Consider the following 13,408-nt stretch of genomic DNA (forward strand, 5'->3'; position numbering starts at 1 on the left):
GAAGGACATGTGGTCTGTACTCTGATGTTGGCACCCTGCAATTCTCTTTCATGCGCGGCGCGTGGTGGGCCACTCGGATGTTTACCATGTTTACCATGGGGGCCTCTGTGGTGGTTGCAAAAGCGTCATCATGGTCCAACACTTCAACCGACATGTTTCAGTCTTAGCGAGAGAGGAAGCAAACGCGCATGGCGCATACTTAACCCACCCCCCTCCCCCCCGAGGGGTCACCAACCTGGCAAGGAGGCGGATAAGCATTGGTGCCTGTTCTCATGGATGCGCATCAAGAGGAGAGATTAGCGACGCATATGGTCCGTCTTTCACATTAACTTGCCCAGATGTTTCCGGGCTTCCGTCTCCCTCGAATTCACTTCTTCTCCACTCTCGTCGTTGGCGCTGGACTCGAGCTGAAAACACTTCCGAGGCGGTTGTCTTGAAGTCAGCCAAGGTCCTTGGGAGGCCGGGCGCTGGCAACCTGGCGATGGCCTGCTTTAGCTTCCCCGGGCTGGACAAAGTTAGCCCACATCTATTCTTACGAAGTAGGGTCCGTTCAACCCCTCTCACTCTGCAGCCATGCACCACCCACGCACACACCATACACACATGCACATGCAACATGGATATATGTACGGACCCACATTATCACTGCCATATGCGCACCCTCCAGGTCGGTTAAGCGGCGAGTCTCATCAAAATGACGATTCTTGAGGCATCGGAGAACTGGGGGCTATTGAATTATGTTAACGAGTTCGGCAATGGTGGCTACATTCTCGAAGTCAAGGCAAACAACACTTGAACATTCTGGACCGATGGGCCAACCGACCGGCGGACGGATACGGAGCTTTGACAGGCCCGGTGCAGTGCGGCATCTCCAAAGGGAATGCGAACTGTTGGTGAGAGATGGCCACTTGTTGATACACCTCGATCACTACTCTCGGAACGAGGTTCAATGGGCATTAACCACCAGGGCCTGGACAGCTCTAAGCAGTACGTATGAGATGAACCACTTCCAGCTCCGTAGCTGTTATGGTGGTGGTCAACTTGCCCAATAGGCTGTGCTTTCTCTACAGGCCGGGGAGTGCAGAGGCTCCCGCGTGGAGTGCTGCAAGCAGCAAAACAAGGTGATTAAGCGTTATCGCGCCATCACTGAATGAGAGTGGTTTTCGGCATGATTGAAGTCAGGGTCCGAGGCTGATGGGTCATCCTGATGGCGAATCACTACCATTGAGCCCCGGCGGAGCCATCTAAAAAGCATGCGAGGGGGTAGTGTATGCCTTGCTCGCTTCCCTATTCCCCTCAACTACTCACCATAATCTTGGTCAACCGACTAGTGCACATCATCAAGCCTATTTGTCTGCTCCTTCGACTTTCCTAAACCAGTTCTCTTCGCCTTCTCGGCATAGAGTCTGCCAGGTTGTTGGCGGCATTACTTCGTTAACACCTCATTCTTCCCAACAACGTACGAGGCAAGGGTCCTGACGAGACAAGATGTCATCGAGGTCGGCGAAAAGCATTTTACGCGACGTAGAACCAGGTTGTAAGACCGGTTTGTATTATATTACCATTGCCAATGTTCGTCAACTTCCCTGCAGAGCTTGAGGTGCTCAGACCTGACACGGCGTATCAGCTTCCCTTTATGACCAATTGGCGCGAAATCAAAGACTGGCTCCAGTGCTGCTGCGCTGTTGAACATGTTGAGATATTCAATAGCAGCACTTCGGGCTGGGTCAGGGTCAAGGGGGAAGAGAACTTCCTTCGGGCATGGGGTAGGTTCATAACACAATCATAACACAAACACACAATGCAATGCAATGGGTCCAGGGCACGCACATACTGACAGGAAAATGCAGCTCTGCTGAATCAAGGTGAATTCGGCGGGAGAAGCATTATTGCTGATGGTCGCAATGCAACGGAACGAATCAAGATCAAGGACCTCGTCGATGCAACCCAAAAGCCAGCACCTCAGTTTCAAACCACATCCGCCTTAAATTCTCCCTCGTACTCTGGTCGGGTACGTGTTTTGGGGGGGGAAACCTCGTTCTGTAAACTTCAAATCAGCTTGGATATTAACAAAAGTGTAGTGGTCAGCTGGCACCGAGCCTGCACCTGCCGTTGGTAGCCCATTCGTTCAGCCGCCTGCCTTTGGATATGGGGCTACGCCGCCGGCTTTTTATTCTCCCACAGAGGCAGCTGCAGCTCATCCAACCGCCGCTACCTCGAGATACCAATACGAGAACCTGGATACTCGAGCCCAGGTTGACTATGGGCATGGGGCATACTCGCCTTCCTCACAGTATAACGTACAGGGACATGCTGAGAGCGAAATGCCTGGGCCGTACGATCATTCGGACCAATGGTCAGCAGCGGACCAGCGGAGGATTCTCATCACGCACCTCGGTCACAACACTTCGGAGGACCAGGTCCGCAAGATGGTCAAAAGCTCAGCGAGGAAGCTAACCACGGACAAAAGCCAACTGCAGCACATAGACTTCCCACGGGCGCGGGATGGTCGGCTACGTGGCCATGTATATGTGACATTCAAGAGCCGCGACATGGCTGAAAAAGTGGCCGACGATTTGAATGGAAGGCCATTTCAACGACAACACCTGGAAGCAAGGCTTATAGGTGACAGTGCTCGTGAGCCACCTTACGATTTTCCTCCTCAGAAAAAGGCCAAGGAGGAAAAGAGCCTGGACAAGCGCAAAGATCGGTGCAGCAAAAGGGGAAAGGAGAAGAAAGAAGTCACCAAAAGCAGGGGGAGGGACAACGAGGGTTTGCAGCAGTCGACATATGAGCTGTTCGACAAATTGGCACTGGACGACCGGGACTGGGCCGAGGGTCATGGAAGACAACGAATCCAGCCTGTCATTGCCGACGGATCCAGCCGGTGGTCAAGATCGCCCGACAGCCAACGATTCGGGGGCTCAGGGTCTGATTTCTAACTTCGAGTTGGGCCGGTTTCTGTTCTCGTCATCAAGGTCTATATGTATCCAGCTATTTATTGTTCCTGCTCTGTTTTCGGATCACCCAAGTCAAGCCCCGTCAGCCCCGGTCAGCAGGCTTGCCGCTACGTTGTTGCCGCCCTTTTGGGGCGGAGTTGATTAGAAAACACCAGAGAACAAGATGCCACAAATCTGACAAAACACGGCGATGAAATGGAGGGTTTTGACGTCAAATTCCGTCCACGACTGACGCGCCGAGACCGAGCAGTGATACCTGTGCAGCCATCCTCGACAGGATATATAGCAACGACATGACGAGCGCAGGGCTTCGCTTTGGACTTAGGGTAGGCTGCTTACACAGCCAAGCTTTTTGAGTGGCCGCCTGTAGGGTGTAAGGACAAGCATGGCAATACTAAGGGGGTTCCTTGCACATGGTGTGTGCAGTGGCACCGACTCGAGGAACAACGCGGGTGACCTTCGATCATTTTCCAGTCTTTCTGCTTCTGTCTCCGTGCATCAGATGGGTTCCCTTTTCGGATATTCTTTCCTTGGTGCGGGTTATCCCTGAAAGGTTTGTGTCAGGAGCCGGGGTCCTCCTTCTTAGGTATACTCCTACCTGCTGTGCAACTTCTTTCCACTTACGTATATATATAGAGACCGGTGAACGCCCATTGGCGCATGGCCTTTGAGACGAGCAGAGCGCACATACCATACGCATGCGGGTGCTACGCTATATCACACGGGCCCAAGCTCCGAGTTCTTCCACCGTCGGTGCACCCAACTTCGATCCACGCACTGTACCGGCATGGTCCTGCATCTAGCAGAGACGGCGAAAGGTCATCTTGGGTTCCCCCCATCGCTGCCGTCCTCCCAAACATTCCGATTCACAACCGTCACTGAAAACCAGGGGCAGACCAAGATTCTCTTGGATTTCCTCGTCTCCCTCTCTTTCTCCCCCTCCCTCTCTCTCCCTCCCCACCTCGGAGAAGCAAAAATGTGACGGACTTCTCTGCCCCAGTGTTAGGGGTCTGAGCTCAGTAGCCGCAGCACGGGGAACGACGGAATAAAACGTCAGGATTCCCCTGGGCGCACCAGGGAACACGGTGCGGCAGCTGAATGCGCCTTCATTGGCGGGTTTGACTGGCCTGCCCAGCCGGAAACCTATTTTGGCTTCCGCCACTTCTCGCATCAGCCAGCATACTCACCATCTAGATACGCGTTGCAAAAGCACACTATCCCTCTTCAGGCCACAGGCTAATCGTAGCCTGACGTGACGGGTGACGTGGTAAGACGTGGTGTAAGATAGGGAAGCTTGGAAGACGTTGACAAGTCTGGAACGGGCCGACCCTAGGGTTCCCCTGGTGGTCCAGGCTTGACTTGTTTCTTTTTTCTGTTCTTTGGTTTTTTTTTTCTCCTTTCAAGCTAGTGGTCTATTCACTGCGGGACGGGAGAGCCCATGTGTGCTGGGTCTCGGCTTGACAGTCTAGACACAACTTAGGAGTGGTTGCGTGGTCCATCATCACAGGCGCGCGCTGATATATATCCATACATACATACATACATACATGCACACCCTTCCTTTCTGCATGGAGGTCCTGAATGGGTGGCCGTCTGGTCTTTTTCGTCATTGTCGCGGTGGGAGGTAGCACAAGAGCCTGAGCACTGACTCTCGAATATGGAAAGTGGGCATGAGTTGTCGGCAAATCAGGGTCTCCATGTCCTGAGGCGGGGGGGCCTCGGGGGGACAGGAGACCAATGATAATAAGGAGGAGGGACGTATGGTATGTCCTCTCCGGTCAGCCGTGACGGTGCTCAGCCATGATGGTGCTTAGGTAGTCGTTATGGGTGTGCCACTGCGCTGCTGATCCGGCATGGCTCCGGTTTCCTGCACTCGATGGCGTTCGTGCGTCATTAAGGTATGCTTTGTCTCCCCCATGAAGGCTAATTAAATGATATATTCACAATGCAATGTCCATCTGCGGGAGGGAGAGCCAAACGCTCGAACCATGCCCGCCAACCGCCAACCGCCAACCGCCAACCCCCCCAACCCCCAACCCCCCCCCGACACACTATCGTTCCTGTGCCAGGTCCTACGGACTCCCAAAGTTCATCTTGAGCTCGATGGTTGGATGGCCACCGTTGCTAGCACCGGCGCCACCGCCTACGGTCCGCTCTACCGCGCCGGCCGCATCCCGGCCCGCCCGAATCACTTCCTCCAAGAAGGCCTTCTGCCCATCGCTCATACCCCCCAGGACGGCCTTGAAGGCAGCCTGGTCTGCGCTCGCCAGTTCGAGGAGCCGGGTGCTCGTCTCCCGGTAGGTTTCCCTGCCCTCGGCTGACGCCCGCGCCAGGAGGGTGGGTATCACCAGCGCCATGCCGGCCATAACACGGTCTCGGGTTTCTCCGGTGGTGGTGGTGGCGGTGGCGGTAGTGGTGGCGGAAGCAGCAGCACTGGCAGCTGAGGAGGAGGAGGAGGAGGAGAAGGAGGAGGCCATAGTGACGAGATGCTGCGTTAGCGTGCCGCAGACCAGGCCGCGGGCATCTTCCGGGTCCTCCGGGTCCGTGTTGGTAACGAAGGTGATGAGGCGTGGCAGGAGGTAGCGGGCCATGGTCTGGTCGGCACGCGTGGGTTTCGGCTGGAGCAGCAGCGATTTGATGCAGTTTGCTGCGATCTTGGCGGTCTGGAGATGAAAAGTAAGACACGGTCAGCCCTCGGCTCATCCCTGTCAGCCTCCCAGAAAAGGAAGATGACCGGTGGGAGTTGATTTTCCAGGAAAACAGACAAGAAAAAAAAAGCGAAAAAAAAGGCATGCAAACAAATCAAAGCTGCCCACAATAGGTTCGAAACGGGGACAAAAAAAAAAAGGGGGGGGGGGGGGAGGGGTTGGGCAAAGTATGCCAGCAACGTACCATTCGATCCGTGAGGCAGTCGATCAACTCATCAAGATATCGTGCGACCAACGGCTCACTCGCACCGAGCTGATTCTGGCCTCCGGTAAACAAAATAGTAATAGCAAGCAAGCAGTTCTTCACACAGCTAAGGGAGGTAGCTGCTTCCCGCTTCTGCGCGTTGAGGTAGATGGACAAGAAGCGTCGAAGGCATGCCTGAAGCTGTACATCCGTCACGGATCCGCCTTCTTGTTCGCCCGTTGCGCGAGATCTGGACATGCTAGAGATGAACCGCTTCAAGGTCGGCAGTGACTGGGCGACGACAACTTGCTGACAGGACGGCGTGGCGAGGACAGTGGAGAAGATGTGAATGATGCATGCGTGGAGGTCGGTCTTGATGATGGCGGGGAAGACCTCGGCCGCGTCGACCAGGGCGTCCACCGAGGACCGGATGAGCAGGATGGCCTCGTCCGTGGTCTGGAACCTAGTCGGCTGAGGTTCGGGCGAGAGGTTGGGCAGCAGGCCGGAGAGCACGAGCACGCTGATCCGAGTCAGCTCGAAGAGTTGTTCAATGTCGTCAGAGAGGTCGCCGTCGTCATCGGCCGCGTCTTTCTTCCTCGCCGAAGGATGAGAAACGCAAAGAGCTTTGGCTATATCTACAATGACACCTTGCACGTCAAGACCCTCGGTTAGGACCAAGCGGTCTAGAAGTTCCATCAGTTCAGAGAAGATGGCTTCGCGATAGATGGCGTGGCCGGAGACGCTCGGGTGGAGGATTTTCTTGAGCGCTTGTAGGATGGCCAAGGTCTGTTCCTGCGTCGCCAAGGTGTCCGGCTGGCTCGAACGGGTTGCTAACGCCTCGAATGCAATGCCGAAGAGGACGAAGAAGAAAGCCACCGGCTCGTCGCGGTAGTTTATATCCGGTCCCTTGCCATGGCCGTGGCCGTTAGTCGATGGCGCATCGGACCCCTTGCCATCAAGGGCGTCGAAGACGAATTCGCTGTCTTGCTCGATGAGACTCGCGATCGCGTCCACTAGCTTCAGCCAAGACTCTTGGTAAAACTTGAGGAGCGTCTCACGGTTGAGCGCCGCATATATGGTATCGAGACTGCCGGTGAGGGACGGCGGCCCTAGTGTCATCGAAATATCAGGCTCGAAGCGAAGCCGCGCGAATTCTCGCAGGGACTCGAGCCACAGCGGCGTGAGGGTGCCGATGTGAGGCTTGAGGACGTCAACGAGGTACTTTTGCTCCGAGCTGGCGACCTGGAGCTCTGCCCACGCCGAGAAGACGGACATCTTGACCATGACCTGGGCGTTAGAACTCAGTCCCTTCAGATCGCCGATGCCGGCGTTTTCGCTGTTCCGGGAAAAGTTCTCCAAGGCCGTGACCAGTGTTTTCAGGATACGGCCCATCCTGTCAACATCCGTGACGATACCCGTGGAAATAAAGCCGGCGCAAACATTCACAGCTTCGGACGCGAGTTCGGGGGATGAATCAGCGGCGAAAGCCGGAGTCAGGGCGGAGCTGATTTGTGCTTGATACTGCTCCAACAGCATGGCCTCCTCAAAGTCCGGGTCGGGAGTGCGTCCGAACATCTTCAAAACGTCTCCTATGATCTTCAACCCCCAGATTCGAAGCTCCAGCACGCTCGACGTGGAGGCGGAGAAGGCCATCTTGACGACATCACCCACTTTGCCCTGCAGTGCCGCTTGGGCAGGGGAGTCGCCGCGCGTCGCGACGTCTTTGTTGACAAGGGTAAATAGCTCACTGATGAGGCTGACCGCGAACGTCGTCACCTGCCAACGGAGCGGCTCGACTTCGGAGGCCGTCTTGGTATCCGAATCGTCCTTGGGGGCTCCTGAAGCGGCTGCGAAGCCAGCGACCTCTTCGTCCTGCAGATCCGGCAACCCGCCCGACTTGGCAGCCGCCGAGTCCGACTCGTCCTTTGGTTTTGCCCTCGTCATCTTCAGCACGCTTTGGATCTTTTGGAGCCATGATTCCGTTTCGGTCAACGAGGTCTGCTTGAGCCAGTTGAGAATGATGTTCCGGATGCCGTCGTGCGAGGGGACGGTGTCCAGGACGAGCCAGAGTTCATCCTCAAACCCATTGTCCGCAGCTTGGACGACGTCCAGAGGATCCCGCTTCATCATGTTGTGGAGTCCATCGATGGCCACATCGCGGAGCGCTGCGTCCTCCGAGTTGAGGTATCGGTGTAGTGTCTTGACGTAACTTTCGAATTCCATGTAGCCCGGGGCATACAACGACAGATGCTCCAGGCAGCCCAAGCTTTCTCGCTGTACCAGGACGTCCTCCTCATCCTGGAACTGGCCCACCAAGCTGAGTATCAGTTCCCTTGACTTGGTCGAATCCTGCAAGTCGGGGCCGAGGACGTTGATCAGGGAGTCGACGCAACGGACGATGGCTGCGGTCGTGGACGATTCCATCTCCAGGTTCATGGTCACCGGCGAGGAGATTTCGGGGTTGTGCGTATCCGAGACGTAGAGCTGCACGAGCATGCCCAGTGTGCCCGGGACGTAGCTCGAGAAGCTGAGGCCGGCGGCATCGGCGGAGAGAGCGAGGGCCTCCAAGGCCCAGTAATGGACCACGGGGTGCGGGTCGCTGCCAAGAGACATGAGGACGCTGAGAACCGTCTTGAGGTGATAACCAGCAGCCATGCCCCCAACCTGCTTCTGGATAGCCCCCATCGCCATGGCGCACCCGGCTCTTGCGCTCGGTTCCCTGTTGGCGACGATGGTGTCGACAAGGTGCTTGATCTCCTGGTTGGTGAATGCATTGCCACACGCGTCGCAGAGCCTGGCCACGGCGGCGTAGCCAATGCTCCGCACATACTGATCTTCGTCGATGACAAAGTCCCGAAGCATATCCTGTAGGAGCCTCTCCACCGCCATATTGGAGACATCGCCGGAAGGAGCCCCGGTCTCCTTCGTGGCAACCCGAAGCGTCGAGAGGACCGCAAGTGATACGTTGACGTTCATCGCAGCTCTCCTCCCAGGATCCCTCTGCAAAGATCCTGCGGACATGAACGTCTTGATCTGCTCGAGTACGCTTTCTTGCACCTTGGAAGGCGTGAGCGGAAAGACAAATGCGAATAGCTGTATGGCCATGTTGATAACCTCGGTAGCTGGCGGATCTGGAGCCTCTGGCCCCGGGGCAGAATCGCCAACGTAAAGGAGGGAGGCGTCATGCTCCAAGGTGCCGCAGATAGGGCTGAGGAGAAGCCTGTCAATGGTGTCTTCCGGGCTATTGTCCTGGGGCAGCGTGTCTTCCATGGATGATTCATGCTGACCGGGCAGGGGCCGGACGTTGAAGCCGGACACAAGGCCCGTGATACCAAACCCGGAGTTGTCGCCCACGTCCCAGATCGTGTCGAAGGTGGCGGCAGCGTTCGCAATGGATGCACTGAGCGAGGCACTGGGGGCGTAGTTCTCGGGATCCGCGAACAAGGAGATGGCCAGGGTGAGCAGATTCGACTGCAGGAGCGCCTCGCTACCACCCGCCGGGCTCAGATTTACCAGTTTGGTGTAACACTGCAGGACTCGGCGCTGCACCATCATGTCCAGATCCTGGAGCTGCAGTGCCGGGGCCAGCCTCTGCGCAACGTCCTCTGACGTTTTCTTGGCAGGCAGAGAGCGCAGGAAGGCCGTCGTATTCTGAAGCATGGTGGCTATGCGCTTCGAAACGTCGACGGTGAGCAGCCGACTGTTGTATTGCAGAAAGGCCAGGATGGAGCCGAGGGCGCACTCGCGAACATGCGTCAAAAAGGAGGCCTCCAAGAAGCTGCGATGAGCCGTGTTGTCCTTGGAGAGAGGTTTGGGTAGGGCATTCTTCCAAAGCAAGAGGAGTTGAGAAAGGTGAATCTTGACAAAGTTGGGCCCCAGAGACATCAGGCCGCCGATCATGATCCATGCCACCTGGATCTGAGTGCTGGAGACCCGAAGCTCGGACTGCCCGCTGGACTTGAGTAAGTTGGTCGCCATGGTCAGCACGCGACTGTTGACGTCGACGGAGCCATAGAGGGGGCGTGAAGGGCTGGCACTGAGCGTCGCGGCAAGTCCATGGGCGTATCCTATACAGCGTCTGGGCGAGTTCCGGCCATTGGTCAACTGCGACAGTTCTCGGTTGAGGCTGTTCATGCAAACGGACAGACAAGGTAGCAGCTGTTGAGGACAGGCAAGCACCAGAGCCTTCATGCAAGCCGATGCATGGACCTGGACGGAGTAGCTCGGATGCTGAAGAATACCGAGGAGGCCGTCTCGGCAGGACTCTGCGAAGCTGTATGCCGCCGAGCCCAGGCTTCCGACGAGGGAGCCCACCACGCCCAGTGAGATGATCAAGGTCTGCTTAGACGGCTCGGGTCTCTCAGGTAGCGCTTGGGGATAATTCTTAAGAATGTCCGTGATGAGGGCTTTGGCCACTGAAGTCTGACCGGCCTCGCCAAGAATCTTCTTGTTGATGACGTCTTGGAGGATCGTCTCCACGATGCGTCTCGAAATCAGCAGTCGATATTTGTTATTGGTGATAGTGGGCTGGCCAAGAAGGTCGACGGACAGATTGTCGACAATCCTCAGGAAATTGGGTCCCACGACCTTCTCGCCCAGCTTCTTGAAGAGCTTGGCGTAGCACACCCCAATTGCGGCCCTCGCCCTGTTCGACGTGGATAGCTTCGTATAATGGGTAGATAGGATCTTCAGGATGTCCGATAGCGACAGGGCGAGATGCTGCGTCTTTTTACCGCCAGGGGCGGGACTCCCAGGTCTCGAGGTGGGCAGCTCATCCTCGTCGGCAAGATTGCTAGGCATCGTGCTGGCTCGTCGTAGCGCTTTGGATTTCGGTTTCTTCGCCTTGGACGAGGCGGCATCGCCCGGGAGACCCGTCTCGGAGTAGCCCCGGAGCATGGCCTCAGCGAGGGTCTCTGCAGCAGCATGCCTGACCTGCCTAGAGGGGGAGTCGATGATCTTGAAGACGGCAGCCTGCAACTTGTCGAAGTCGCCAGAATTGTCAAAGTAGGGCGTGTGTCGTACAAGGGCTTTCAAACAGCGGCACGCAGACACGACGACCAGCGAGCCCTTGTCGCTTGTCGCGAAGCTCCTGGACTGTTTCCACATGTCCCTCGTAATCGTCTCGTCCATACTGGTCCGTACCATGGAGACAAGCTTGCCGAGAGAGAGAAACACGGCGGCCCTCAAGCCCGCATTGTTCCAAGAGGCCTTGAGAAGCTTCAGCATAGAGGTACATGCCAACGGATGGAGGCCAATGGCGCTGTCACCAGCCGCCGCAAAGACGTCTCCTAGGCATGTGACAGCAGCATGCTTGGCTCGCTGAGAGGCCTCCGTTTTCCCCTTCCCGCCAGCAAGTATGGATATGAGATCGTTGACGGTCTCGAAGAGCAGCTTTCGGTCTCCTATTCCCAAGATATGCGCCAGGCACCGACCTAGGTTGTTGCGGATCACTCGAGTGGGTTGCGGCGATGTCAGGGTAAGGATCTGGAAGATTTCTTTCTTGATATACATTTGCTGCGCCGTGCAGTCGTCTGGAGAGAGGGCCAAGACATGTTTCGTCAGTGCCGACACGTGGGTAAAGAGGAAGAGTTGTTGCTGGTCGGTGGCTAGAGACTGGAGCTTAGGGAGGTCCAGCTCGGGGTTGGCTGAGACGCTGGCATCGTGGGCTGGCGCTGGGGGGGCTTGCGACGTAACACCCGCGCCGTTCGACCCGTTGTGAGCTTCAGAGAGCTCTGTCGACGACATAGGTGAGGAGAGGGAGGTTTTTTTGTCGTCGGGATGGATGGAAGGGCTGTTATAGAAATTAGGTATGTTGGTGGGTGAACCATCTAAAGGCGGTAGGTACAGATGGATGGATACCTACCTTATTGAACTTGGAAACGTTATGTTCTGCTCACCGGTCGGGTGTTCTTGAACGTCTGCCAATTCACGTGAACTTAGTCATGACTGTATGGCTTATGTCAGCCGAATGTTTCATGGACCTGGGTGGCTGGAGCACTGCCCGTTATTGCCGGAGCCGATCTCCGGCCCGTTGAGCCCCACTCTTTTCTCTACACGTGTACCGACCTCGAGAAGCTGCCATCAACGAAGCAAGTTGACCCAATCTAGCACCCATCTTCGTACTTCTCAACAACCCAGCTATGCGCCGGCTAGCAAGCCTTCTCCCATCAATAACGGCGCGCGGCCTACCAAGTAGACCAAGTCGACCAGCTCGCGTGCTATGCCAACAATGTCTCCGTCCCCTTTCGACAACACAGAATGCATCGGCCGGTCACAACAAGTGGTCCAAGATCCGGCACCGCAAGGGCGCAGCCGACGTGCAGAAGGGTATCCTGCGCGTGCAACACTCCAAGATGATCGCCCTGCAATCTAGATGTCGGTTCCCTCTTTCGAACTCCATTCTTCGGTCGCCTCGTCGTGTATTCTCCCGGCGCTAACCAGGAATTTTTTTTGATTTCTTTTTTGCAGTACATGGACTCCATAGCGCTCAGTTGGCCACCGCAGTAGCCGCCGCCAAGAAAGGTATCTGAAGAAAACGAGACCGAATCAAACAACACACATCTCTCCCCGCCACCGCCCCCAAAACGACGAAAGCAAAAACGGGCGTCCAGGGACTAACCTCCCAGCACCACATTCGCAGCCGGTGTACCCAAGAACCTCATCGAAAGCGCCGTCGCACGCGGGCAAGGCCGGTCCGCGACGGGGACCGCCCTCGACACCCTGACACTCGAGGTCATCATGCCTCCCGGCGTGGCCCTGATCGTGGACATCGAGACGGACAGCCGGCTGCGCAGCCTCGAGCACCTCAAGCACCTGGTCAAGACGCACAAGGGCCGCGTCGGCTCGTCGGCGGCCTTCCTCTTCACGCGCCGAGGGCGCGTCGTCTTCGATGCGACAGCTGGCCCGAGTCCGAGTCCGAGCCCGAGCCTCGACGACGTCATGGAGGACGCCATCGAGGCCGGGGCCGAGGACCTCGAGACCGATCCGGACGGGAACGTCGTGGTGTGGACGCAGCCCAGCATGACTGCCGACGTCATGGAACGCTTGGCCCCGCGCTTCGGCGGGCGCGTTCTGAGCTCCGAGATTGTTTGGGACGCGAACGAGGAGACCAAGGTCAAGGTCGACTCCGCGGGCGATGCGCAGGCCTTGGGGGATCTGCTGGCTGCGCTGCAGGAGTCTCCTGAGGTGCAGGCTGTGTATGCGAATGCCGCGAAGGGGACTATATCTGATGAGGAGTGGTCCTGTATCAAAGACAGCATAGATTCGTAGGTCTCCACGCATGGGTGATATCGATGTGTATCTCTTTTATCTTATAAAAAAACATATATTCGCCTTATGTACGGTACCTATAGTTAGACGAGCCCGCAGCTGCCAAATGAGCGGTGTGTCGGCAATGTATTCTTTTAAACCAGCATCATAACGCCCGCCATATCCCATCCTGTGACTTCGTCCCAGATCCAGTTTGCTCCCTTCTCCCTCTCGTTCAAATGCCCAAGTACTCGTATAGTACATGTCTCATCGTACACAACCCTCGCGGGCCGCTTTCCGCAAGGGGC

The 13,408-nt window shown here is 56.5% G+C and overlaps 3 protein-coding genes across 3 annotated transcripts; 2 read left to right on the top strand and 1 right to left on the bottom strand.

Annotated features, from left to right (window-relative positions):
* The first annotated feature begins 1,082 nt into the window (after positions 1–1,082).
* On the top strand, positions 1,083–3,144 carry SODALDRAFT_53022 (hypothetical protein). Its single transcript, XM_028615455.1, has 4 exons — positions 1,083–1,572; positions 1,628–1,766; positions 1,851–2,011; positions 2,082–3,144. Exons 1-4 carry the CDS (start codon positions 1,489–1,491, stop codon positions 2,940–2,942), a joined length of 1,245 nt encoding a protein of 414 aa, XP_028463675.1. The 5' UTR covers positions 1,083–1,488; the 3' UTR covers positions 2,943–3,144.
* Positions 3,145–5,032: 1,888 nt separating this feature from the next.
* Positions 5,033–11,597, bottom strand: SODALDRAFT_320363 (ARM repeat-containing protein; the record flags this gene model as incomplete). Its single annotated transcript, XM_028609527.1, has 2 exons — positions 5,033–5,623; positions 5,853–11,597. 2 exons carry the CDS (start codon positions 11,595–11,597, stop codon positions 5,033–5,035), a joined length of 6,336 nt encoding a protein of 2,111 aa, XP_028463676.1.
* Positions 11,598–12,201: 604 nt separating this feature from the next.
* SODALDRAFT_328260 (YebC-like protein) lies at positions 12,202–13,262 on the top strand. Its single transcript, XM_028610644.1, has 3 exons — positions 12,202–12,227; positions 12,321–12,374; positions 12,493–13,262. The coding sequence occupies exons 1-3, from the start codon at positions 12,206–12,208 to the stop codon at positions 13,119–13,121; spliced, it is 705 nt and encodes a 234-aa protein (XP_028463677.1). The 5' UTR covers positions 12,202–12,205; the 3' UTR covers positions 13,122–13,262.
* Positions 13,263–13,408: the final 146 nt, after the last annotated feature.

The sequence above is a fragment of the Sodiomyces alkalinus genome, assembly GCF_003711515.1.
Source record: "Sodiomyces alkalinus F11 unplaced genomic scaffold SODALscaffold_10, whole genome shotgun sequence".
Classification (NCBI taxonomy): Eukaryota; Fungi; Ascomycota; class Sordariomycetes; order Glomerellales; family Plectosphaerellaceae; genus Sodiomyces; species Sodiomyces alkalinus.